Source organism: Micropterus dolomieu, linkage group LG02, assembly GCF_021292245.1.
Source record: "Micropterus dolomieu isolate WLL.071019.BEF.003 ecotype Adirondacks linkage group LG02, ASM2129224v1, whole genome shotgun sequence".
NCBI lineage: Eukaryota > Metazoa > Chordata > Actinopteri > Centrarchiformes > Centrarchidae > Micropterus > Micropterus dolomieu.
In genome coordinates, this window is record NC_060151.1 from 26246092 (window position 1) to 26271506 (window position 25415).

The 25415-nt window shown below is 39.9% G+C and overlaps 1 protein-coding gene across 6 annotated transcripts; it reads left to right on the forward strand.

The window, feature by feature from the left end:
- The first annotated feature begins 1429 nt into the window (after positions 1-1429).
- Positions 1430-23274, forward strand: med25 (mediator complex subunit 25). Of its 6 annotated transcripts, none has more exons than XM_046042023.1 (20): positions 1430-1586; positions 2267-2441; positions 2535-2580; positions 2711-2835; positions 2955-3053; positions 4775-4895; positions 5066-5222; positions 6571-6692; positions 6841-6916; positions 7223-7479; positions 10828-10929; positions 14514-14599; positions 14680-14737; positions 14837-14944; positions 15515-15691; positions 19931-20041; positions 20243-20314; positions 21138-21308; positions 21443-21563; positions 22738-23274. In XM_046042023.1, exons 2-20 carry the CDS (start codon positions 2296-2298, stop codon positions 22839-22841), a joined length of 2259 nt encoding a protein of 752 aa, XP_045897979.1. In that variant the 5' UTR covers positions 1430-1586; positions 2267-2295; the 3' UTR covers positions 22842-23274. The 6 variants fall into 6 exon arrangements, with proteins under 6 accessions (XP_045897979.1, XP_045897992.1, XP_045897994.1 ...); XM_046042036.1 differs by having other exon boundaries at positions 19934-20041; XM_046042038.1 differs by having other exon boundaries at positions 14517-14599.
- Positions 23275-25415: the final 2141 nt, after the last annotated feature.

Sequence of the window (25415 nt, forward strand, 5' to 3'; positions counted from 1 at the left end):
CAACTTTTGCCCCTGTTTATAAAGTTTAATCAAATTTGTATCTTCTATTTTATTTGGCCCTTTAAAATGCTATCTATGTTGCCCTTTGTTTCCTTTTTTACATTGTCTTAATGTAACATAATGTAGGGGTTTTCAAAGTCTGAGACTGTGGGTCTTCCCTAAGACAAAGCTGAGCTTAACCCGCCACCCCCGATAACTTGTTTAGTTTTGCTCAATTCCTGGATGCCTGTGGGATCATGATTACGTTATTTGATCTTATGGACACATGGGCAGCACAGTGGCCCAGTGGATAGCACTGTTAACTCACAGCAAGAAGGTCCCGGGTTCGTCCCGGCCTTTCTGTGTGGAGTTTGCACGTTCTCCCTATGTCTGCATGGGTTCTCTCCTGGGTGCTCTGGCTTCCTCCCACATGCGGTGACCCTAAATTGATTGATTGGTGACCCTAAATTGTCCTTAGGTGTGAGTGTGACTGGTTGTTTGTCTATGTGTGGCCCTGCGATTGGATGGATTTCACCCATTGTCAGCTGGGATTGGTTCCAGCCCCCCGCGACCTTGTATGCAGCATAAGCGGTGGACGGTGAAAGTTTCTGCATCAATTTATGGTGGAAATGTTTTTATTTCTATAAAAGGAAACACAAAATTCAGGTAGCAGGTGACATTTAAGAGAAGAGAGAGAATATAATGCAGTGCAGTTTTCAGATCTGTTTCTCCTGTAGATCAACTTTTCTCATGTAATATCATCCCTGCTGAGGCAACACATATGTAGGCATGATTAAATCTTCCCTCCGCTTTTGTCATTTTCAAAGGGAGAGAACGGAAAACTTTTCCAAAAAGAAACTGCGTAAAGAAGTTGTTTAAGTTACTGATTGGGGCATGCAGATATTTGGGTCATTTCATAATCAGTAACTTGTTTTGTTTTTGTTGTTTTAAGTAATTCTTTTTGGAAAATGCTCATTCGTTTCCTCTATATATTAATTGCACTGCATATTTTCTTAAATTGCAAATAAACCTTTCTAAAGACATTTTCATTTAGTATTTAACTGCAAGCTATATTTCAGAACATTTTTAAACAAATCATGCTTTAAAAAGAAGTGGGAACAAAATCAGCCATTTCAAATAGTGGTGGGACATGTCCCCACCGTCCCCAGTGTAAATGACACCTATGGTCCTAATGTGTTTTGTATATCTCAGGTATGCACTTTGAATTGCCTTGGTATTAAAAGGTGCTATAAACAAATGAGCTTGCCTTGCCTTTCTTGCGACATGAAAATAAATTGGTTGGATTGTAAGAATTTTTTTCAGTGCTTGGATCATAGATGTGTGCTGAAAATCCACCTTGAGTACCAAGGTTTGAACTGTGGGAGGCAGCACTCAACCCAGGAGCGTCTTGTCTGTACAAGAAGAAAAGACGAAGAAGAAGGCCGTTACGTCACAGTTTGTGGGCGGGTCGATGTGTCACTTCCGTCAAAACTACAACAAATGGTTATGCTAGCAATGCTGTGTAGTCAACGCTAATTCAGGCTGATTTTATGTTATATTTGTGTTTAAGTGATCCCACAAGTGGACTGGCAGCCGTATATAACCAGGTCAGTCTACATTAATTTCTATTTATTTGACGGCCGGCTAGTTAAGGTTATTTTCACTGTGTTAGCTTCAGTCGCACACTGACTACCCAGCGTTAGCTAACACTTCATGAAAAGCTGAAGCTGCAGTTCAGGTGTTTTAGATGTGCAGCCTGCTTTCGTTTTCATGCCTTCCCCTCCCTTCGTAGTACAGACCTCGGGGCTATGAAATGAGGAAATAATATTTTATTTTGTTTTAGCAGTGCGATAACATTACCTCGTTAGGCAGGCCAGCCAAAGTGCACAGTAACTCCTCACACTCAGGTTCAGCAGAACTTGAAAGCACAAAACAGTGCTTATTTTAATATAGCTTTTATAGTGGTTAATTATCTATCTTGCAAACCGGTGAATTGTGTTAAATTAAAAAGTTCTGCAAGGAACAAAAGCAAGAACGGATTACGACTTGTGTCTTTATCTTATTCTAGAGAATGGCACCTACAAATTTAGTTTTGAGTATTGGGATGATTTTTTAAGTAGTGCTGCTCATCTGTTACTTTATACTGCAGTTAAAAACTTCAGCTTAGGACGTTCATCCCGTTGAAATGCTGGTAAAGTTTCTGAATCCCTCAAAATACTCTTTGTTTCTTGGGAAAATTCATCCAGTTAAAACACACTAATAATATATTTTCTGCTCTTCCGTGGAGGTCTCTCATTTAGACTTGAAAAAAATTGAATGGTGGCAGGTTCGACACTCATGGAGCCGTCACCAAAGCCTGGGGCCAACCAGGTGGCTGATGTGGTGTTTGTCATCGAAGGGACAGCAAACCTTGGACCTTACTTTGAATCTCTAAGGAAAAATTACATACTCCCAGCTATTGAGTAAGGACACTAAGACACTCCTCCTTTGCTAAGTCATTCCTTTATTTTTCATATAGGCATGTCTAAATGCCTGTTTCATTTTATTTACCGTAGATATTTCAATGGCGGACCCCCTGCAGAAACAGATTTTGGTGGAGATGTGAGTGTTCCCCCCTTATTTTCTTAATATTTCACTTAACATTCTTTATCGGTGGTTTCAAGAGATAATTACTTGGAAAAGCATTTGTTAATTTTGCTAATATAGTTATGTGTTTCTTTTAATCTTCTAGTATGGAGGAACACAGTACGGTCTTGTGGTGTTCAACACAGTGGACTGTGCACCTGAGTCATATGTCCAGTGCCACGCACCAACCAGCTCTGCCTTTGAGTTCGTCTCGTGGATCGACAGTATCCAGTAAGTTGATCCAAAGTTGACATTTTTAGGGTTTCATATTGCCAAATTTTACATAGCAGGGAAAATGGGACAGTATGATTTAATAAATATTTAATGTTACCCTGTTTTTATCATCACAGGTTCATGGGAGGTGGAGCAGAAAGCTGTAGTCTAATTGCAGAGGGGCTCTCTGTGGCTTTGCAGCTCTTTGATGATTTTAAGAAGATGAGGGAGCAAATGTAAGGCAGTCTTTTAGTTTCACACTGCTCTCTAGGGATGGGGATCAAGACCTGGTTCTAAAAGGACCTGGTTCCAACATTTCTCAAAACCTGAAAATCAATAAGGTCCGAGCTTATCGATACTACTATTGAGACTAGCGGGTCTGTAATGTTATATCTCGAGCGTCAAATCTGATTTATCTTGAAACGCGATGGATAGGAAAACTAGTGTTTCTAATGATGGCACCGAAACGCGGTATTAAACGGGCATGGGACTGTTATCATCAGGCTGCAGACATACACTGGGCTCCTACATACATACATACATACATACATACATACATACACAGAGCCAGCAGAGAGAGACGTCGCGGTGGAGACGGTGAGGGTTAAGTTAGCTCCACACTAATCAAGTTGCCGACAGCTACTCTCGTTACTATAAGTACGTGCAATAATACCTTAGCGAGTAAAAAGACAATACTTTATCAATACACCTGTCTGTAAGGTAAACATGTAGATAGGGTTAATCAACGACGTAAGGTAGTAACAACGGGCCCCAGTGCAGGCTGTTGGGTTGTGATTGTCCCTTGGGCTACACAGTTAAGAAGCACATGCACACACACACACTGCGTTTGTGTCTAGAAGGGATCCCTATATTGGCAAATTTGTGTGCCTTGTTTCCTCGTTTTGCACGGTTTAACAACTGATAAGATAAGATGCAGTAAATACCTAATTTAAAGCTCCTTAAATTGATATCTTTCCATATTAACACATTAAATTAAACATGTCTCTTTTTGTGCATGTCTCTCCAACACATGCTGCTGCTGCAGCATGTGTTGGAGAGACATTGATGTTCGCTGTTGCAAACATCAATGTTGCTCCTCTAGAAACAACATTTAGCTGTATTTAAAATATTAAATTCTAATCCTAACCAGGCAGCTAATATGCACACTTGAATATATGTTTATTTATCACAAGTCATATGTCATCTCAATATATAACAATGTTATCGCACATTGAATATTTACCACATACCTTGCAGGTCTACCTCATGCCCGTTGGGTCTGGTCTTACCAAATAACCATCACCGAATAATAGTAAAGTAACGATAGTGGTATCGATAAAGAATCGGATCATTAAGCAGTCTCAATAAGGGAATCAATATCAATAAAAATTAACGATCCCCATCCCTACTGCGCACTGATTCCTTGGAATAGTTTACACATTTACAGTCGCTGCCTACCAATGAAGGGATCATTACTAAGCAATCTGTTGCCTTGTACCTATGTCCTGTTTGGTTATTAAAAAGTCATTAAATTGAGCAGAGTAACAGAACCTGGTTAATGGACAATTTCTTGATGAGGGCAAACTAGTGGGTCAGTGAGAGGTTTTCCTACTGTTTGATGTTGACCTACTAAGGGCAAGAAAACCCACACACATTGAGTGTCTCCATTGAAGCAGCTGTAAACAGATATACAGACTACACTTTGGCTTCTGTATCTGGCAACCACCAGAAATGAGTGATGAAGCCAATGCTGAAGTCTTTACCTGTAGTTCCTTTGATGCCCTTTATAATCTGGATCCAGTAAACTTTCACTGTATTAAAGTCTGTGGAAATATCCTCCAAATTCCTATGGTACATTCAATTTTGAAAGAAAATCCATCCTCAATAAGTTAGCAACTCAATGGGTAATTCTAGTAGTGATGAAAATCTCAGTTTTCTCTCTTTCTATCTTTGCCAGAGGTCAAACCCACAAGGTGTGTGTGCTGCTGTGTAACTCTCCTCCATACCTGCTTCCTGCTGTGGAGAGTGTCAGCTACACCGGCTGCACAGCAGACAGCTTGGTCAAAATCATTAGAGATGTGAGTTATCACTGATATTGTCTCCATTAGGTACTTAATCATGTATGACAAACTTAATCGTGTCTTCATTCTATGAATGGGATAGTAATAGTGATATTTGTATTTATTTAATTGGTAAAAAGCAAATTGGATGTGTTACATTAGATATATTTAATTTTCATATTTCTTAGAGAGGAATTCACTTTTCTGTGGTGGCTCCGCGGAAACTGCCCGCTCTAAGGGCTTTATTTGAGCGGGCGTCTCCAGCAGGAGGGGTGGTTGAACCCCATCCAGACTACAGTCAGGACCCCTTCCATATGGTCCTTGTCAGAGGCATCTCGCTTCAAGGTGAGAAACATAATTTTACACCTTGTTTGTGTTGTGGCCTCTGCTCTCAGATTGTCCAAATCAATTGAAATGTCTTCTGAAGACAATTGCACCAGACTGTAAGGATATTTTTAGCACTATTTATTGCATGATGTAATGTAATGGCCTCCAGTGTTAATTTGTATCAGTAAGCAGGGGGTTTTTTTGTGGTTCACAGGTTAAGCGTTTAATTCCTTCATTAACGTCGTTAAAGATAAACCCTGTCATTAAGCTGCTGTTAGCCGTTTCAGAACCCAGATCGTATGTAGTGAAAACACTCATAGTCTGTCTTTACTAATCTCTATCAAAATGCCCCAAATAACTTTGGTTTTACTGGATGCTACTTGCTAAGCATCATACATCAGATGAAGTTAGCAAGTAGCTAGTGCAGAAAGTTGATTGTCTACCAGCTAAAGATGTAAAGTTTTATCAGGAGTGAGAGGAGAACCAATCACAGCTAACAGTGGAATATCTATTAGACTTGCATCCTGTCTAAATGACAGCTAATGTTGCTCTGTGTCCGCTGGTTGTGTTAATAGACAACTGCTTGCCAGCAGTTTAGCCATAACACCTTTTTTAGGAGATACTATGGTAAAACTGTATCTCCAGCTTGTGGTGGCCAAAACAATCAATCTGTGCAGCTTTAATAATAGAAATTACTTCCCTCATTACGTGACTTAAATCATTTTTACATTATGCAGTTCTCTTAAAGGTAAAATGTGCAAATTGTCTGTATTAAAATGTCTAAAAACAACTAGACCTATGTTTTATATAGGTATATAATAATTAATCTTAACTTACATTATGGAGATGGAGGCAAGCAAACACAGCATTGTTCATAATGAAGAATAAGTTATTTGTAGCAACATGTAGAATAGTGCTGTCTAGTTACGTAGTTCCCCAGTTGTAGCAGCTGCATTCTTGTAAGCTTCTTATCTCCAGACACACTTTTGATAGGATGTTACACTACATTTTTTATATTCGTCAGAGCTGTGAAAGACGAGAGTAAAGCTGGCATTAATGTTGTTATCTCTTTCCATGCATGTTTTGTTTTTTTTTATCTGCTCTTTTCATTCAGTTGCTAAATTTACCTTTTTATTATCTGTTTTCTCTGAGTTTCCTCTTCTACCAGCAGCAGACTTTCCTCCAAGCTTCAGTCTGGTTTTATTTTTATTTCATTTTGGCCAGATTCCTATAAAAACATCCTCACTAATATGGTTGTTTGATTCTAGTTGGTAATTTCACATTGTCTTAATTGCTGCTGGAGATATTAAAACTTTCACACAATTCAGACCTGTGTAAAAACTCTAAGCTCACTGTCTGTCTCCAGTTTCTTCGGGTGGAGGACCTGGGCCGCTCAAACCTGTGCTCCCTCCTCAGCCCCTGACTGCCAGTCAGCCTCTTGGTGGAGCTTCACAGCCCCCTCCACCCATTAACCCAAACTCTTATCAGGTAATGGGCAAGCAGCCACATAGTGCAAGGCTGCCTGGAGACTCATTCCTGCCGCCTGCTTTTGGCTCAGTTTCAGACAGTGGCGTTTATGTTCCTTACCTAAAACGTTTTACCCAGCATTGTCTTCCTTTAATCTGCTTGCTGACAGAATACGCCCCCAATGACTCCTGCTCAGGTGGCTGCACAGATGGCGGTGGATGCAGCCAACAACCAGAAGAGTCGCTGTGAGTTACCAGTGGACTCTGAGCCTTTGTCAACAATTTATGTTAGCTGAGCTTTTACAGTAGTTGCGGTGTCTCTAAAATACTGTATGCATTTTACAGTAAAGCTGTATTTTCGCATGATGGTATATTTACTAGATGCTCTCTCCTAGAGTGCATAATAACTGGATCTTTTAGATTAGTAAAAAGTAATCAAAATAAGTGTTACGATCAGAATAGATTGTTTTTGCACATTGGTCAGTAATGGCCCTGTTCTATGTATGAATTTGTGTGTTCTTATTCTTGTTGTGTTCCCTCTTCCTCCTCCAGTCCCAGGAATGGGCAATCAAGGTCCTCCCTTCTCTGGTCAGCCAACCATCCCATCAGTCCCTGGGGTGAAGCTCAGTCAGCCCAGCATATCAACAGTCACCACAGCAACACAGCCCATGATGCCACAGCAACCAGTTGCTCCCAATCCCCAAGTCCCACCCCCAGGACAGCCTGTACCCAATCAGCAGACACCGGTGCCGCCTCAGCAGCAAACCACGGCCAATCAACCCACAGTGCCTTCAGCACAACCCAACATGGTAAGTCTGTTATGTGTTTTCTTGCCAAGAGTTAGATGAGCAGATCGATGCCACTGTTGTATCGGCTGAGTAAATATATAAGGCCAGCAGCTGATTAGCTTAGCTTAGCACAAAGACTAGAAACAGGGGGAAACAGCTAGCTTGTCCAAAGGTAACAATATCTACCTACAGGTACCTCTAAAGCTCACAAATGAACACGATATATTTTGTTTGTTTAAACCTTAGAACAATCCTAACAACCAAAGTATAAAAAACAACAAGTTGTGGTTTTATGAGGGTTATGTTAGCGGAGAGTCACTGTGCCTGGCAAAGAAGTCTGGTGCTCCCTGTTAAACCATATTTGTTGTTTTTTACACTTTGGTTTCTTTACAGATTAAATAATAGTAAATCTCTGAACAAGCAATTGGGAGAAATAATGCTAATGTTTCTTGTAGTACAATAACATTACAATAACAACAAGATAAAACATGTTAATTAGTAAGCTTTAGAGCTGCCGGTAAGCACATTTTGTTACCTTTGGAGAGGGACAGGTTAGCTGTTTCCCCCTGCCTGCTTCCAGTCTTTGTGCTAAGCTAAGCTATCTCCTAAATTTAGCTTCATATTTAATGGAAACATATGAGAGTGGAACCAATCTTCTCATCTAACACTCGTCCATCGGCGAAGGCTGTCAGACATCAGGACGTTAAGCAGGCATTGTGATTGTAAAACCCCGCCCCCCCGGCAAAAGAATAAATCTAAAAATTTTCACATAATAATGCCATGTGAAAGCAGGTTCACACCTTCCTTGGAATTCTCTTCTCCCCACAGTCAGAAACACAAACACACAAGAAGCCTACACCTCAGGTAAACACACCGGCTTGCCCCGCCTCTCTCTGCTGGCCCCCCATGTCTGCTCCACTTTCTCCATCAGCAGTACGTTCTATAAAGTCGCGTAAAAGACACAGAACTCACCTTTTTGCCATATTTTTCCACCTGCAATCTGTTATAACGGCAGCAGGTGAGACGCTTTTTGTGCTTGTTTATAACGCAGCCTATCAACAACAACTAAAACCAACATCTGCACCCTGTGTGTTCAATGCTGCTTTACCTGGTCTGTGCCTGTAAAATATCAACCGCGTCTTATAACGTCATAGGCTACCAAGTTTTTAACCGAGTGAAGTCTGTGCGAGTAAACACATGCACATAAGATGACCACTACCATCCCGATGTTTCAATGTAGACATCGCCCAACCCTAATATATGTTTAGATAAGCACTGCAAGGAAGTGTGTTTCAATATCAGAATTTCCTCTCGGGGATCAATAAAGTATTTGTGATTCTGATTTTACAGGTAATTCTGATTCAGAATATCCAACATGCATGTTTTGCTGCCTTGTCAAGAAAACAAAACATACTGGTTTGTAAAACACAGTAGAAGCACAAGGCAGAACTTCAGGTTATAGGAAGCTTTGGATTATGTATTCCTGTAGTGGAAAAGACCTATTGTTGAACTCTGGCATCTCTTTACTACATTCTAACGTTGCAAAATTACTAGTTGTCTTGAGGGGGTGCTATAGTTACAGTTCAAAATTCCAACCAAGGTTTATTTTCAACTCTTTCACTGTAAATTGAAAGTACACTAAATTTTCTCCACATATTCATCTTGTCTTGTCATAAATATTGTCAACAGCCATCAATTGACACCATATTAAAGTTTAAATATTTTTTAATCCCACACAAGGGGTTTTCACTTATTTACTGTGCTCTAGTATAGGTAACTGCATCATTTATCTACCATCAACATTGAACTACCTGCAGAGTCAGACAAACACTCTTAACGGTGGTCTGCTGATAAAAGATGAGTGATTATCTGACCGACCACAGAGTATACAACAATGTTATGCGCTGCCTGACCAATGACCACGTCAAGTCAAATTACCTCCTAGAGCACATTTAAAGGGCTTTATAGTGAAATGTAAGTACTATTATTATTATTATTATTATTAAAACAAATATAAATGGCTAAATAATTGTACCAGACCAAATTGAAACTAATTAATAATAATAATCCTTATTTTATTTTTAATTAAGAGGACTCTAAAACTTTAAAAGTGGATCTGAGAGTGAGGGGCAACGTGGTCTACAGTCTGGGAGCAGCAATGGAGAAAGCTTGATCACCTTTGGATTTTGATAGTAGTAGTAGTAGTAGTAGTAGTAGTTTGATAATGCGGAGTAACTGATCAGAGGATCTGACGGTCTGGATTTAGAATATAGATCAAAAAGATCAGAGATGTAGGTTTGTGCCAAACCATGCAACGAAATAAAATGCATTATCTGTATTTTACTGGCAACCAGTGGAGGGAGGCTAGTACACGGTAGATATGATCTCTCTCCTTGGTACTAGTGCGTTTTGTACTACAGTAGCTGCAGGCGAGCTAGAGAAAACTGACTGACTCACACATAAAGATAATTGCAGTAGTCTAAGTGTGAGGTAATAAAAGCATGTAAGACAATCTCCAAAAGACAGAAAAGGTTTTATTTTTGCTTTTGATGTAATGTGATCAAAGCTACTCCCAGTAACAACTTTAATTTGTCAAAAACAACAACTTCCTTTCAGGAAACATGGGTTGTTGCAGAATAAGGCATTTTGGATAACTTGTCTCTTATTGGTGACTGGATCCTTTAATGTGAAATCCTTGCTGTTAACGCTGTTAACTGTTAACCGAGTTGTATTTCATTATGCTTGTTGTAAGTTCTTCACAGGCAACATTCTGTAGAGTTTAAATAACTCACAGCACTCAGCTGAAGAGTTGATTTGCTATTCTCGCCCCCTTGTAAACATTATCAATGTTTAAATCATATTGATATTTTCAAATGTAAGTGGTCCTTCTGAAGTTAGAAATCAGAGAACCAGGACTTTAATCTGTGATGCCGTAGTGCCAGCAGCCTAGAGCTGAGTTTGCAGAATAACACACTGTCTGAGGCCTAATATAAAAATGAATTTTATATGTTAGTACTATCACATCAAAACCAGACAATGCTCCCTTTTCCCTAGAAAATCATGTTGGGTACAGTCAGTGTTGTTTTTTTTCTCTTTTCAGTTCCTTCATTAATTTTTCTCTCTAGTAGTACGGCACACTTGTGAATCTTTATATAGATTAAATTGTCTAAAATTAACCAAATCTAATATTTAATGACGTTACACTTTAATTAGGTCTACAGAATTGCATGTTTTATATTGTAAACTTAAAAAAAAAAAAATGATTTAGTCCTTTGAATTGACAAGTACAGTTATATTTCTGACCAGAAAAGGTTCTGGTGTGGTCTTTCACACTACATGTAACCCCCTCCTCTTCTGTTTTCTTGACAGCCTGGTGTATCTGGTGCTCAAGGCAACGCAAATCAACTTGGACAGCCGCAAGGTGTGGCCAATAAGATTGTAGCATGGACTGGTGTTCTCGAGTGGCAAGAGGTAATACTCAGTACAAAATCTGATTTTGATGCAGAGTGGTTAACTTCAGTCCTCCAGTTTCAGGAGACAGAAGTCAGGAAGGAATAGTTTTTAGTTTTGGGGAAATGTACTTATTTTACTATCTTGTGAAGAGTTAGATGAGAAGATTCATACCACTCTCATGTCTATATAAAAAACAACAGGCTACAACCAGCAGCCGGTTAGCTTAGGTTTTCATAAAGACTGGAAACACGGAGAAACGACTAGCCTAATTTGGCCCAAAGGAAACAAAATCTGCATATGAGCACTTCTAAAGTTCCCACATATTATTAACATGTTATGTCCTGTTTGTTTAAGAAACATTCAAAACCAAAGTTCCCCCTTTTTCCAGTCTATAAGCTAAGCTATGCTGAATGGCTGCTGTTTCCAGTTTTATATTTACTGGACAGATTTGAGAGTGTTATTGATCTAATTCTCAGCAAGAATGAAAATAATTTTCTGATATCCCAGTTGTAAATCAGTCTGTATTAGACAACTGGAACAAAAACCGGCACTACCTGAAAACTGGAGTTGTGATCATCACCACTGTCTAGGACCTATCACTGTGGTAAGTCTTAATAACCACCTGACATTGATTATTGTACAGAATGATTAATTGCACATCATTTCACTGTCCCACTGCTATTGGTTTAGCTCAAGGTTGAATCGATTTAGTTTACAGTTGCAGTGCTGAGCCAGGAAAATGGATGTTAATGGCTTTTATGCGACAATCATGAGGCCTTCAAGTGGTTGTGTTTGGTGGACAGACTTGGATCAATCGCTGCTATTGACTATAGTCTCATCATCCCCCTTCTGTTTATCAAAATTATTTAAATCAGTTAAATGGACAGGAATAAGAGTGGGAAGCTCGGGAAACTCTTAAGTCTTGTCTGTAAGCATGTATAGCTGCAAACAACCTGATTGGACAGATTAGGAGCATAAAACATTGCTTTTAATCTGCTCCAGAGTAATCTGTATTGTTGAGGAAATTACACTACAAATACTAAAACTCATTTGAAGAAATAGTTGTTGACAAAAACTCAAGAGGGATGTCAACACACTTGGCAGGGGCTTTCTCTGAGTAAAGTGTTATCAATATGTTGTGTTCTGTTTGGCTGAATTTGTCAGCAGCAAGAATTAACTAACGTTTACTCTGCCAGTAATTTAATGTAGATGTAGATAGAAATTAGGATTGTGTTATTGTCCACATTTTAGGCTCCCTTTCATTCCTGCTTTCGCAAGCCCTGGAAATAAATAAGACATCTTCCTGCAGTGAGAGCCCAGTACAATATGTGTGTAATGGACAGCACAGGGACTACAGTAGGCCTGACTAATATGTGATTGATTGATCATCGATCCTTTATTGATCCCCTGAAGATGAAGAGTGCTGGCCGGTTTCCTCAGTGGGATTGCTGTATTGATGCACTTACAAAGTTGTTCTTTCTCTCTTTAATTCTTGACATTTTGTCAAGGAACAGGTTATCTGCAGGTCTTTAAAAGTCCATCCATCTACCCTTTTTTTTAAATTGCTTGTCCTGATTGGGGTCACAGTAGCAAAAGGGTGAACAGGGCAACCCACATCTCCAACTACTCCCATATCATGGGTCTTCCCAGGTGTCTCCAGCAGTTGTTCTTTCCCGCATTCCAAAAAGAGATGGTTAGAAGGCATCCTTAGCTGAACCTCAAGTTCATTTTAACTTAATTGTCACATAGATTGAGACTACCCACTACTAAATCAGACTACTTGACCCTCCTCACACGGGACCTCCTTCACCTTTACTGAGCAATCAAGCTTATTCCTTGTAGAGATTCATGATGTCAGATTTGCAGGTGCTGTTCCTCATCCAGACAGCTCTGATGAACATTCAATGTCACGGTCAGACACCCCCAAAAGGACGACATTATCCACAAATAGCAGAGATGCTACTCAAATGTCACTAGTCCTTAGCAGCACCTTGGTATCCTGCCCATGAATATGACAAACAACAAAGATGACTGAGCACACACCCTTGCTGGAGTCCAGTTCTCTCATTGGACATGCTTTAGTCAATACTAACAGCAGTTTCTGAGGTATTGCGCAGAATAAAGAGCAGCCATAATCCTACAAAGCAGCTTACTAGGATGCTGTTAGGCCACAGCGTAATGTAAACAATCACAATAATAGTTCTCTGATTTATCTGTTTTTTCTCTGAAATATTCTGCCATTCTTAAGCTGTTTTACTGAAGTCCTGGTAGGATTGGAGACTAGAGTTACAGTAACTAACTCTGGGAATGAAGAGAACAAAATGAACCTTTCCCTCATTACTTTCTACAGTAAAACTGTGCCCATCATAACTTCCACCTCCTGTCAATCCTATTGAACACACAAGCACAGCTGCTCCCTCTATTAGAAACAATGGGTTTGATCTGTGCAATGTTAAATTTGCACTTTTGATGTGAAAGCCCTGGTAGAATGTGAACACAGCTCTCACCAGGAGTGTGATATTTACCCATCACTACAGTGCCTCTGCAGTTACAAGAAAAAAGGAAAGGAAACACATTTTTTTGTCCATTTTAATTAGTTGTGAAAGAGTAAAAACTAAGTTACCTGGTGTTTCCTTTCCAGCATATTGATGTAGGCTTTCTCTGGGACTGCTGGCTGTAAGGCAGTTAGAACACATTGTTAGATAGATAGATAGCTTTATTCTCACACATGCACAAGTACACAGTGAACTAAGACAAGACAACAAAGACAATAATTTTTAATCCAATTTAGGTTGATTCGGTAACATTTATCTGGATGTTACCTTTTAAAGTAAATAAAAGAGATGTGAATTATCTACATATTTAAGTGTGTTTAAAGCAGTAGTTTTTATTGTGACCTTGCAGTGACTGCTTCCTTGAGCCTCATGTCCACTATCAACTCAAAGGGGTCCTGTGGAGTTTTCTCCACAAACAAAATGTTTGTGTTTGTGTTTGTGTTACTCCCCAAAATGCATTTGGTATAACATGTCTTAACAAACGTGTTTGTGCATTTCGTTTGTCATAAAACATTAGCAAAGTATTTTATATCCTGTCAACATCCATGTTTCTGTCTTCATGTCTTCTTCTTCTTCACTGCCTTTGCTGGCATATTGCAGCATATGTGCGTATCATATATGTGCATGCATGTGTTTTCTTGTGCACATAGAAAAAGAGTGAGTGCTATGAGAGGTCTAAAACTTCATAGGGAACCTTTTATGCAGAACAAGCTCAGTAAAACAATATGCAAACATATTTTTCATGCCATCATGAATTTTCTTAAATACAATCAGGATTTATCTTTCATTTTCTGTTGTCCTTGTGCTTGTACTATTAGAAAAAAATGTATAACTTACCTGTTTGAATTGAAAGTATGGTGGTTCTGACAGCTTTGTTTTCTTGTTTTGGTTTGATCAAAGGGTCAGTATTTTAAAGATCTTAAAATCCCACAGGACAACTGTAAAGTAATATTTGCCACTTGCTCATCCAGGTGTTCTTCAGGCTCACTTTCAGACTTTCCTTCTCTTTTTGTGTCCCTCCTTTCTCTCTGTATTAATCCCTGTCAGAAGCCTAAAGCATCGTCTATGGATTCAGCCACCAAACTGACGCGTTCTCTGCCATGTCAAGTGCATCTTAACCAAGGGGAAAATCTGTGAGTAGCCAATCAAACACTATGAACGGGTTGGTTGTTTCGTGCGCACAGTTCAACGCTGCCATTGTGTCTCTAAACAGAAGCACAGACCAGTGGCCACAGAAGCTCATCATGCAGCTGATTCCACAGCAGCTACTGGTGAGACGTTTTTTTTGGGGCTTTTGTTTTAGTGTTGTTTGCAGCAGCAACTTGTTTATGAATGATGCCTGACTAAGTCCTCTCTTGCTCTTCATGTAGACAACGTTAGGTCACCTCTTCAGAAACTCTCGAATGGTTCAGTTTCTGTTCACCAACAAAGACGTGGAGTCGCTAAAAGGCCTGTACCGCATTATGGCCAGTGGTTTTGTAAGTTTTCAAGCACTTTACCTCTTCCTCAGCCCTAAAATGTGTGTTCTCTCCATATCCCCAATCTTTTCCATCATTCAGTATATCTCAATACATTTTCCATGAGTTGGACCGAACATGAAGCAGTGTTGCAGTGTTGTGTTTAAGACTCTAGAGGGGGTTCCAGGCCACGCAGTTAGTCACTTTCAAACCAGATAATATCATTTTAAACATGCTTTGCCATTAGATCAGACAAAAAATGTTTAATGTTCCAGAAGGGTAGCATAATAATGGGGTTTTTGTCAGTGTGGTGCATTGTTAATCAGGTAATACCATTGAGAAATAGCAGACGCATTAATAGTACTCAGTCCAGCTGAGCTGTGTGCCTCTTTGCCTGAATTTGATTTACGGCCCAGGGAAAGCACACTATGAATTAAGTTAATACCATTTTACATTCAATTTATAAAACCGATATGTTTGATTGGGCAAAGGAGCTCAGGGATAGGTTATGTCCCCAAGCCAGAGCCCATCCCATAATTACAACAGAGTCCCAAGTCAAAGTCTTGATCTTCCCTGTGACCCTCCCTACAGGCCGGCTGCGTCCACTTCCCCCACACTACTTCACCCTGTGAAGTGCGGGTGCTGATGCTGCTCTACTCATCCAAGAAGAGAATATTCATGGGCCTCATCCCCAATGACCAGAGCGGCTTTGTCAACGGCATCCGGCAAGTCATCACCAACCACAAGCAGGTCCAGCAGCACAGAGCGGTGAGTGGTAATATGAGGGGGAAGAAGTGGAGTTGGGAGGTGGGAAGAGAGGAAGGTTTCAGAGTGGAGTGGGGAGACCAAACGGAGGTGATAATGAGGAGGCATTATAGAGAAGCACCGGGGAATTGAGGTGCATTGTTTACAGCATTAGGTTGCATTGTTATTGACATTTCGTTTAGCGAGCCCAGTATCTTCACTGCAGCCACTAACGTCTCTCACTGTAGTAAAGGCTAATGGGGCTAGCATTAGCTAAAGTCTTACTGCAACATTAGCTGACTGTTGCACCTCCACCTCATTATCTTTGCTTAAGGGAGGGAAATGCAAGGTGCACTACGTTTATGTTATTTTGAATTGGTTGGATCCTCACCAACATTGTCTCCTCAACACTGTGTTACTGTGTCACGTTATTGTTTATGGTAAACATAGTGTGTTAACATGCATTTAGAGCTTTACAGCTTTTTTCTTTATGCACTCAATTGTCCACTTTATTAGGTACAGCTGTACAATCAAATGTATCCAATACAACTGTTCTGCCATAAAGTCTACATCTAAGATACCTATAATGATTGTTTTTTGCTCAATGACTCTACTTTGATGACAAATAATAATACCTAAAACAATTTTAAAGCTTACATTAGAAATTGTTTTTAATTAATATAGTTAATGCATCCGTATGGTGAGACACAAGAAATTACACATTTACTGTGGTATGAGACACTTTCCATACTCTGCTAGTGGGAAATGTTGTCCCTGAGCAAGACACTTAACCCCTAGTTGCTCCAGAGACGTGCGATCTCTGACATATATAGCAACTGTAAGTCGCTTTGGATAAAAGCGTCAGCTAAATGAATAAATGTAAAATGTCACTTTGGCTTCTGGAAAACTGTGATCGCCTTTTTTCACAATTTTCTTACATTTATAAACCAAACACTAATCAGCAGATACAATCAGTAATGAAAGTAATTGTTAGTTACAAGCCTAGTCCTAGTACACCTGTCTTTTCACACTAGTGTCATCTTTGCTATAATTTGAACATATGAAATATAGTTAGGTTGGTGATGGAGCAGTGGATAAGACACATGCCTTTGGTGTGAGAGACCTGTGTTCAATTCCCCACTATGACACATCCACCAATATCCCTGTGCAAGACACTTAACCCCTAGCTGCTTCAAAGGTGTGCTACCTCTGATATATATAGCCATTGTAAGTCGCTTTGGATAAAAGCGTCAGCTAAATGAATAAATGTAATTTAATGGAAAGTTGTGTGAGATTCCGCTAGAAACACAGCACATCTGTACTTTACATGAGACACTCTGTAGGACGAGTGATGGCGTAGCAGTGGTGTGTGCGAACCTTTTAAGAATAGGATAAGGAAATCTAGAGACAAGACCCCCTCTTCCAACCACTCTGGTAAAGATAGACGAGCTCTTGTCGCTGGGTTTATTACAGGTCACAAACACTGCTGCCTTGTTCACATGACATGGAAATTTCACTTTCCGTCTCTGCTCGTCTTCAACCCTGGAGACAGGGTGATTTAAAATGTGTCCTCTGGATTAGCCGTCTTTTCCATCACGGTGCTCCACTCCAGCTTATTGCTTCCAGCGACGAGGGATGCTGCAGAGCTCTGAAACAATGCAGCATCCAGTCACAGAGAAGCAGCATGTCTCCATTTAAAAATGAAGACTGTTGTCAGGTTTTCATGAGTTAGATTACATTTCTCCTCGCAGTATGCTCTCATCAGCGGTGATGGTGCTTGTTTGCTCAACCTACTAATTTTATGTCTTTGCAAAAGCATGTCAGCCATATATGTAACTTGAAGACGTCTGTGTATGAGCATCAGGGCATTTAGAGAAGGCAGAAGACATGAAATTGTAATGAAGTATTTTTTTTTCCCCCTACGTCTTGTGTATCATCACATATTCAGTGCTGCATTGCTAATAGGGTAGCGCTACAGCAATCTTAACATAATTAAAATTTCAATCTGTACCAGTAGTTAAGGTTTCTCTGTGCAAAGCCCTTGAGTGGCATTCTTCGGGAAAGAGACTGCAGTTTGTTCGGTTTACAGAAAGACAAAATTGAATATTCCTCCATAAAAAGCGGTGCAGGTCCTAAATCCTGATCCAGGACTTTACAGGTTACTGGGTTAAAGACAGGAGATAAATCAAAGACGGAAGAATAGAGAAGGAGGCAGCAGTTTTGTTTTTTTGAGTTCCCTCAAAAGACCTAGAGGTGTGTGTTGTGCTGTTATTGTTGGTCAGAAAACACACTGTGCATTAGAGCAACCCTGGGTGATTTGTTAAGATTCAGCAAGATAGATGAGTGAAGGTGGGTTTTTTTTTTCATCACACTCTTTTTTTTTCCCTGAGTCTGTAGTTAATAATTTGTGCTTAGAGGAGAGATGAAACACCCTTCATTCCTCCTTGTCTCTCACTCAGTGTAGAAACACACAAGCTACCACAGCACCTGCAGAGCACAGCAAACTCCGGAGCACTGCTGACAGTTTCAAATTTTGCTTTTTAAGCAGTTATCAGTCTCATATTGCAATTTTTCTGTCTTCTCTGATTCCTTTACAGTAGACTACTGTGAAATTAAGTCAGTGTATGTTCAGAGTTTAAAGTGTTATAATATATTTCTAATTAATCAGAACCTACCTTACAGGTATGTTTCCAGAATCCGTTGTCAGGGAAAGCAACAGCAGCAGGTTGCTTCCTTTCTCTTTACTCTGCGTTTTAATTCCGGATGGATATTGTATATGACTTTTTTTCACTCCAGACTTTGCTTACGGCTTTAGTCATCAAGCTTCAGTTTGTTTAAAACCGTGGAATTCAAAATAGCAAACACCTCAGCAGGTGGTGCTTGAAGCTAAATCTCCGCTGGTGTATCATCATATCCATGCTTGTTTTTGCTTTCCATCTGCACACTCATGAACAAAGAGAGTGAATATTTGGTTTCAGCCCAACACTCTCAAAGTTGTTAACACAGTAAACATCCATTACATGCAGAAAATATGTTGACTGAAAATATAGATTATGGATTCATTTTGACAAAACAAAAATATTCAAACATCCCACATTGTAGAATTCTTTCATTTACCAACAACCCTCTTAAAATAGGTATGACTTTTTAAGGCAGGATAAGGATAGGCTCACATTTTTCCAGGCTATCTTATAACGAAATATTACATTTGCATTGAAAGGGTCATGTGTAAGTGATGTGGGTCCATGGTTCAGAAAAACGGAGCAGTTGGTACTAAAAAGACTTTAACTAAGACACCCATTTCATTTATTGAACTCATATTAGCCTCAGCTAAACTTGAGATAACATTTTTTCCACAAAACGGGGCCAGTAAGAGGAAAAACAATTACAGTGACCTGTACCAGAGCAGTATTAATTTATTTATGAGATCAGTACAGTATGAATATGGGCACATTTACACAAATACATACATTTACATACACAGAACAGTGATCACAGATTAAGGAAAAACTATTACATTCAAAGTGCTTTAGTAAAATGCCTTGTAACTCATTCCGCTTGTGAGGAGCATTGTATTTAAAACCAGTTCAAAGTTCTGTTTGAACATGCAGCATAGATTTAGTTAAAATATGTAATATAATATCATAATGACTGGATTTAGGCGCGATCTGAGAGCAGATTTAGTTTGGCTGTTTTTACAGTGTAGCTTTATAGATAAATAATATACAGTGCAGCTCCCTTCTGTCGGCTAAATAGGACCGTCATACCTTTTCTTACAGTTCATGTGCAGTGCACTGGGATACAGAGTTAAGGTGGAGTGAGGCATGCAATCATGCATAAACTATCACTGTAATCAAGTGCAGACAGAATGGTAGATTAAACACTGGTCTTCTGACAAGCAGAAAAATAACATGATTTGTTTCTGCAGTGTAATCTGATTTTTATTAGCTAGTAAGGTGTTCCATATGGGTCTCAAAAGGTTAACCTTGATGCTATACCCTAATTTGACTGTTGTGGTGCTCTTACACAAAGCGGTTAGCCACCTTTAGTCCTGAACCTGAACACAGGGAAGCGAGAGGACAAAGTTTTCATACTGGCCCACTCTAAGGGGCTAGTGAGTATATAGGTGAAGCAGAGCAGTCCTGGAGAAGAGTGTGCACACAGAGTCCATAAATAAAGGTTATAAAATGTTCTTTTGTTCCATGTGACACTGTTGGAAAAATATACTTACTGCTGTTTTACCTTCTCGCTGCTTCTATGCAGCAGTTGGGCGGTGCAGGTCCGATGCAGCCTGGTCAGGTTGCCCCCAACCCGAATTTCCTCAACAGACCCCCTGGCCCCATTCCCGTCTCCCATGGCAACGTCCAGCAGCAGGTAAATTAACCCACTCTCTGGTGGCATGTCGGCCTGTGTCTGTGCACCAGTTCCTCCCACACTGCCTGTTGTTGACACCTTTACTGGCCTGGTGCCTGCTGATTTCTGCATGCCTTATTGGTAACCCACTGTCCTCCTTTTTGTTTCACACTTTCACCATTCTCCCCAAACCTCCTTCTCTCTGGTCTGTCCCATGTCCAGTCTGTGGTGGTGGGCATGCCCCCTGTTAGTCAGGTCTCTATGATGGAGGAGCAGCAGAGACAGAACAACATGGTGAGACTTGCAGTAGCCCTTTAACATACGAGCAACATCTGTTCAGGGTGTCCACAGGTACTCAGTTGATATTTGAAGGGTCTAAAGTATTATGTTATCAATCAGTTGTTGGTTTTATCTTTTTCTGTTGTGCAAAAGTTGAACCCCATAGATTAGAAGTGTACATTTTGTACAACACAATGTCCAATTTCTCTGTCCTTATTTTTATCTTGCATATATATATTTCTGTGTCACAAATAGGAATCCTGTGTTACACAAGTATGAAAACACAATCAAAAGCAGACACTGTCACTCCCATCCCACTGCTCAGCATCAGGCTGTTGGACAGCATATTTCATATCAGCATGTGTTGACTTTGCCGGTCCCTGTTGAATGTTCCTCTTGTAGCATGCCTATGAGGGGGGGGGGGGACAACACATTTCATTGCTAACATGCATGAATACATTTGTGTATTTTATTGAATAGGAACTGTTTGCATTGAGCATAAGGTAATGCACACAAGACCAACTGTAAGGATAGGCCTGTACAACTGTTATCTTTTATTTTATCCTCAAAGGCTGCATTAATGTCATGTAAAACATCAAAATCACTTTTAAATATTCTCTCACATTGAACAACCACTTACTTTTTGACCCTGTATTCAGTCATTAAACACATGGAAGTTACCACAAGTGTGAAAAAGTTGATTACAAGTAACCAAAATCTACAGGAATTTTAAATTTTGGTATCTTGATTGGTTGTTTTTTAAGTTCATACCTGTTTTTTTTTTTTTTTTTTTTATATGACATGAATGCAGTGTAAGACATCTTAAACTTTCCTTTAGATGTCAATGAGAGCAGCTGGACCAGCCAACCAACAGCCGCCTGTTAGCGGTGCGCCTCCCAACCAGGTTGTACAGAGCGGACAACCCCCGCCCCAGGGTCCCATTCTACGCCTCTCAAACCCAGGAGCCAACCCACAGCTTCGCAGTCTTCTTCTCAGCCAACAGCAGCCAGTAAGAGTGCAACAAATGGCTGAGTGAATCATCCTGTAGTGAATGTCTGATCTGTTATCAAGTGACTGTAACTGCTCATCTGTAAGAGTTTTTTCAGAGGTTAACGTGGCTCTTCTGTCTCTGTGTCTTCACAGCAGGGTGGTGTGTCTCACATGCCAGGCATGATGTCTCACCAGGGTTTAGGCCAGCAGTTGGTCCATCCGGCACCAGGAGGGGGGGCTCAAATGCAGGGCCAGTGGAGGCAGCCCTTAGCAGGTCAGCAGGCACCCCCACAAAGGTGGAATGAGTTATTATATTGGTCTGGAAAGGGTAGTAAGGTTGATATCTACATAAGAGTATAAATTCAAAAATAAAAAATGTTATAGGAGATGTCCTTTTTGGTTCAACACAACTATAGCAGCTGGCATCCAAAGTTAACTACAGAAAGACCATAAAGAGTAATTCTAGTTTAAGTTCTTTTTATCCCATTTACAATACCACATGCCTTTACTACAGACCATTTCCCAAAGAATACTTTTATTTATTTTTTACAAATTTTAAATGTGTTTTTTCCAGTTTCACGTGCAGCCATCTGTATCTAACAAAAATCAAGTTGCAGAGACTTGCTTGAGTTAGATATTCCACCGCAGTGTGCATTCTGTCCAAATTTATATTTGTCAAACTTACTTTATTTTTGTGCACATTGATTGAAAAAGTTTGCAGAACTTCTGGTGCATTTATTGATTTCAAACCAAAACTTTGAAGATTTCCATTGCTAAAAGAATAATTTTCTTTTGATAGCCAGACCATTCAGACAAACACAAGGTGCAATGAAGATGAGTTACAACCAGTGGGAGTGCAGATTGGTTTTCCCAGACCCCTTGTCAGTCATTGAGTGCCCTTTGTGTTTTGACAGGTCATTCGCACTGCATCGCCTAAATAAACTAAACTAAATAATGTATTATAGCTCTTTTTCACTCTGCTCTCTGCAACATGAAGTCCCGGATGTCTGAGCATTGAGGCGGTGCATTCATGCACGACGTAAACATTTCAAATCACTGTACACAACAGTAAAGTACCTTGATGTTTACCAATAACAATTAAATTTGAAGTGTCTCTAAGTTGACTTTCCAAACAAAATGAATGTAAACAGATGCTTCATAGGAGTTATAAAAAACATGCTTGACACAGTATGGTATGATTTAGAAACCAGTGTGTAGCAATAGTCCTTTAAACTCCAGAAATCATTGTACTGTGTTTGTTTAATTGAAGACAACACCTAAAAATACTTCAATTACTAGAGTCTAGTGTCTCTTAGTTTTCACGATACGATAATACTTTGAAATTTTACTTTTTTCATCAGTATTAATTCTGAAAAAGTAAAGAGAGTGCCTCTAAATTTGTCTTCCTCTCTCTCCACCCTCCTCTTACCTACCAACCCTGTGTGCAGGTCAGATCCTGATGTCTGGAGGTCAGAGAGGCGCTGTACCCCAACCTGGGATGCCCCAAGTCTCCAGTGTTATGGAGGATGAAATCCTCATGGACCTTATCTGATCTGAGCGTTATGGACTCAATGTGCTTTTTAGTTGAATCTTGGCAGCCATTTGCCAATTTGGACATGTACATCTGCTCTGTTGCTTTATTGCTACAAATGTTCAATATTATTAAAGAACAAATCATGAGTACTTTTTTTTACAGGACTGAGCAGCTGAACTTAATTAGGGGCAGACAATGCCAGCATTAGTTTTTCATGTAAATGGTCAAACAGACAACACGTTAATCCATGCAACACACTGGATGAAGCCAAACCAGTGGAAACAGTCAATTATGTTATTCTTCTGGAATCTCTACGTTTTACATTTTATCATTGAAATCTGAAATAATGTTATTATTTTCCTTTTCATTGAGATTTTACTTTTGTCTGTTAGTTTCCTTTTATAGTTGTTTATGAAGATAAAATAAACTTAAAGAGGATAGATGAAATGAAGAAGTTTTTTTATCGTTGTGGTTCTGCTGTTGATGCATGCATACGATGATGTTGCGCTTGTGATGGCCAGCCAAATTCTCCACATTTCCTGACTCCCCCGGTGTGAATGCAGCTTGAACCCTTAAGGTGAGAGAGAGACTGAAATAGACGCATAATAGATAGTTAAGTGTCTTTTTTCTGCCAAATAGTGTCACAGTGTTAATTTTAACTACTCCAATATGTCGTGGAACCATAGAGAGTCCCCTTGTGCCAAGTAGTCCTACCAGATGGTATCAGTTGGCCATGTTTCCCTTGGCATAACATACAGTCAGGCTGACCGCATGCGCACATGGCACAGTCTCCACATATATGCCCACTGACTGCTTTCGAAACATGCCCTCTCTACACACAGAATGCATGCAAGTTAAATCCTGCACAAAAACTAACAAACACTTTCCTGTCATGTACCTGATGGTGACAAGGGTGCTGAAGCTGCGGAGTCAGCTGGCCGTGCACAGTAAGAGAAACGCACGTGAAATTTGCTCAACCACCATATGTTCATGAAACATGCATGTATCAGTTTGTGCATATTTCTTTTTTTTACACTTGGACACATTGTACACACACATAACACACTCACCAACAGGAAGTGATGTCAGTCCCTGTCACCTGGGAGACAGAGACGGTTGCTAAGATACCGTGACAGTGGGTTCTTGTTTCTGTGCTTTTCCTCAGCCCCGCTTTCACATGGACTCACACAGATAGACAGTAGTCCCTCAGTGGATGGTGTTCATCCCTCCCATCCCTTAATCACTGGCCAGCCCTCGGAGCCCAGCTTAGCTTCACTTTATCTTCCCCTCTCTCACTCACACACTCTCTCCATCTCCGTCTATCTGCCTTTATCTCACTATCGAGCTATTAGCGCCTGTCTGAGCTCATACGTTTTTCAGTATATCTTTTATTAACAGCAAAAATGTTCACAAGTCACTAATGCTGAACTGTAGTGGTAAATAAAATGGTGAAAAATGGACCCCCAATCATGATGGTTGTTTAGCAAACATCTACCAAGAATCAAAACTTAAGCAGTGGTATTTTTTTCATTTAAACACCTTAGTATCATATACGCTACAATGCAATACTGTTTGTGTGACACTGTTCAAGGAAAACTGGTTACATTTGGGTGCACACCCCCCACGTGGCACATAGTGTAACAGTAGGTGTGTACAGTGTCCACATTTTATTAGGCCTGAAGGAATGGGGTGGGAAATCTAGCTCTCTTGCTAGTTTCTCCAATGTTCCCCAAGTAAACAGCAGGACTTGATGTGTGGCATCCTCTTACTCTTGAACTTCTCCATTCACCATCTCTTCACCATTTCTGATCAGCATTGGGCTACATGGAGACACTACAACTGGGTGAGGTACGAATGTCTCCACTAACTATCCTGTTTTGGCCAGCCGACTTTTCAGTGGCTCATGTTGTTGAAATACAGATGTGCAATTGATTGAAAATAGAAAAATACGTTTTATGGCTGTTACCTCATAACTGTGACTTTAAATATTATAATTATGGCTTGGTAATAATGTCCCTATTATTACATAATTAAATTATGAGTTTCCATCTATTTGAATTGTCAGGAATTGGGTCACAGTGGCTGACAGCAAGCTAGACAATGTAGCCCATGTCATTCTCTCCAGCCATGTCCTCCATCTTCTTCTGGGATTTCCAGATAGGGTGACCAGACATGCTGAAATATTCAGGACAGTCCCAAATTATAAGCAGTTGTCCCAACTCCTGTCCTGTTTGTCCCGGATATTAGACTTAATCTGAATTTTGATTAGTTAATAAAACATTAAATAGGCCCATTGATCAATGTAAAACATTGTTTTGGTGTTGCCCACAGACGGGCAATGTTCCGTCTCTCCATTGGTTACAGCAGGGACTGCAGGGTATCGTGGACATTGTGTCAACAGAGTCCTCTTGCCACAAAGTAAAATGCTTGCATGCGCTGTTCCCCTTTTTGTTTTCTAGTGTAGATAGTGGAAGTTACAGTTGCAAGGACAGTAAGAGTAGGAGAGATCTGAACGTATTGACGATCTGAAATGTATTAAATTGAATAAATTGTATGCAATAGAATGATTTACACACAACATAGTCAGACACA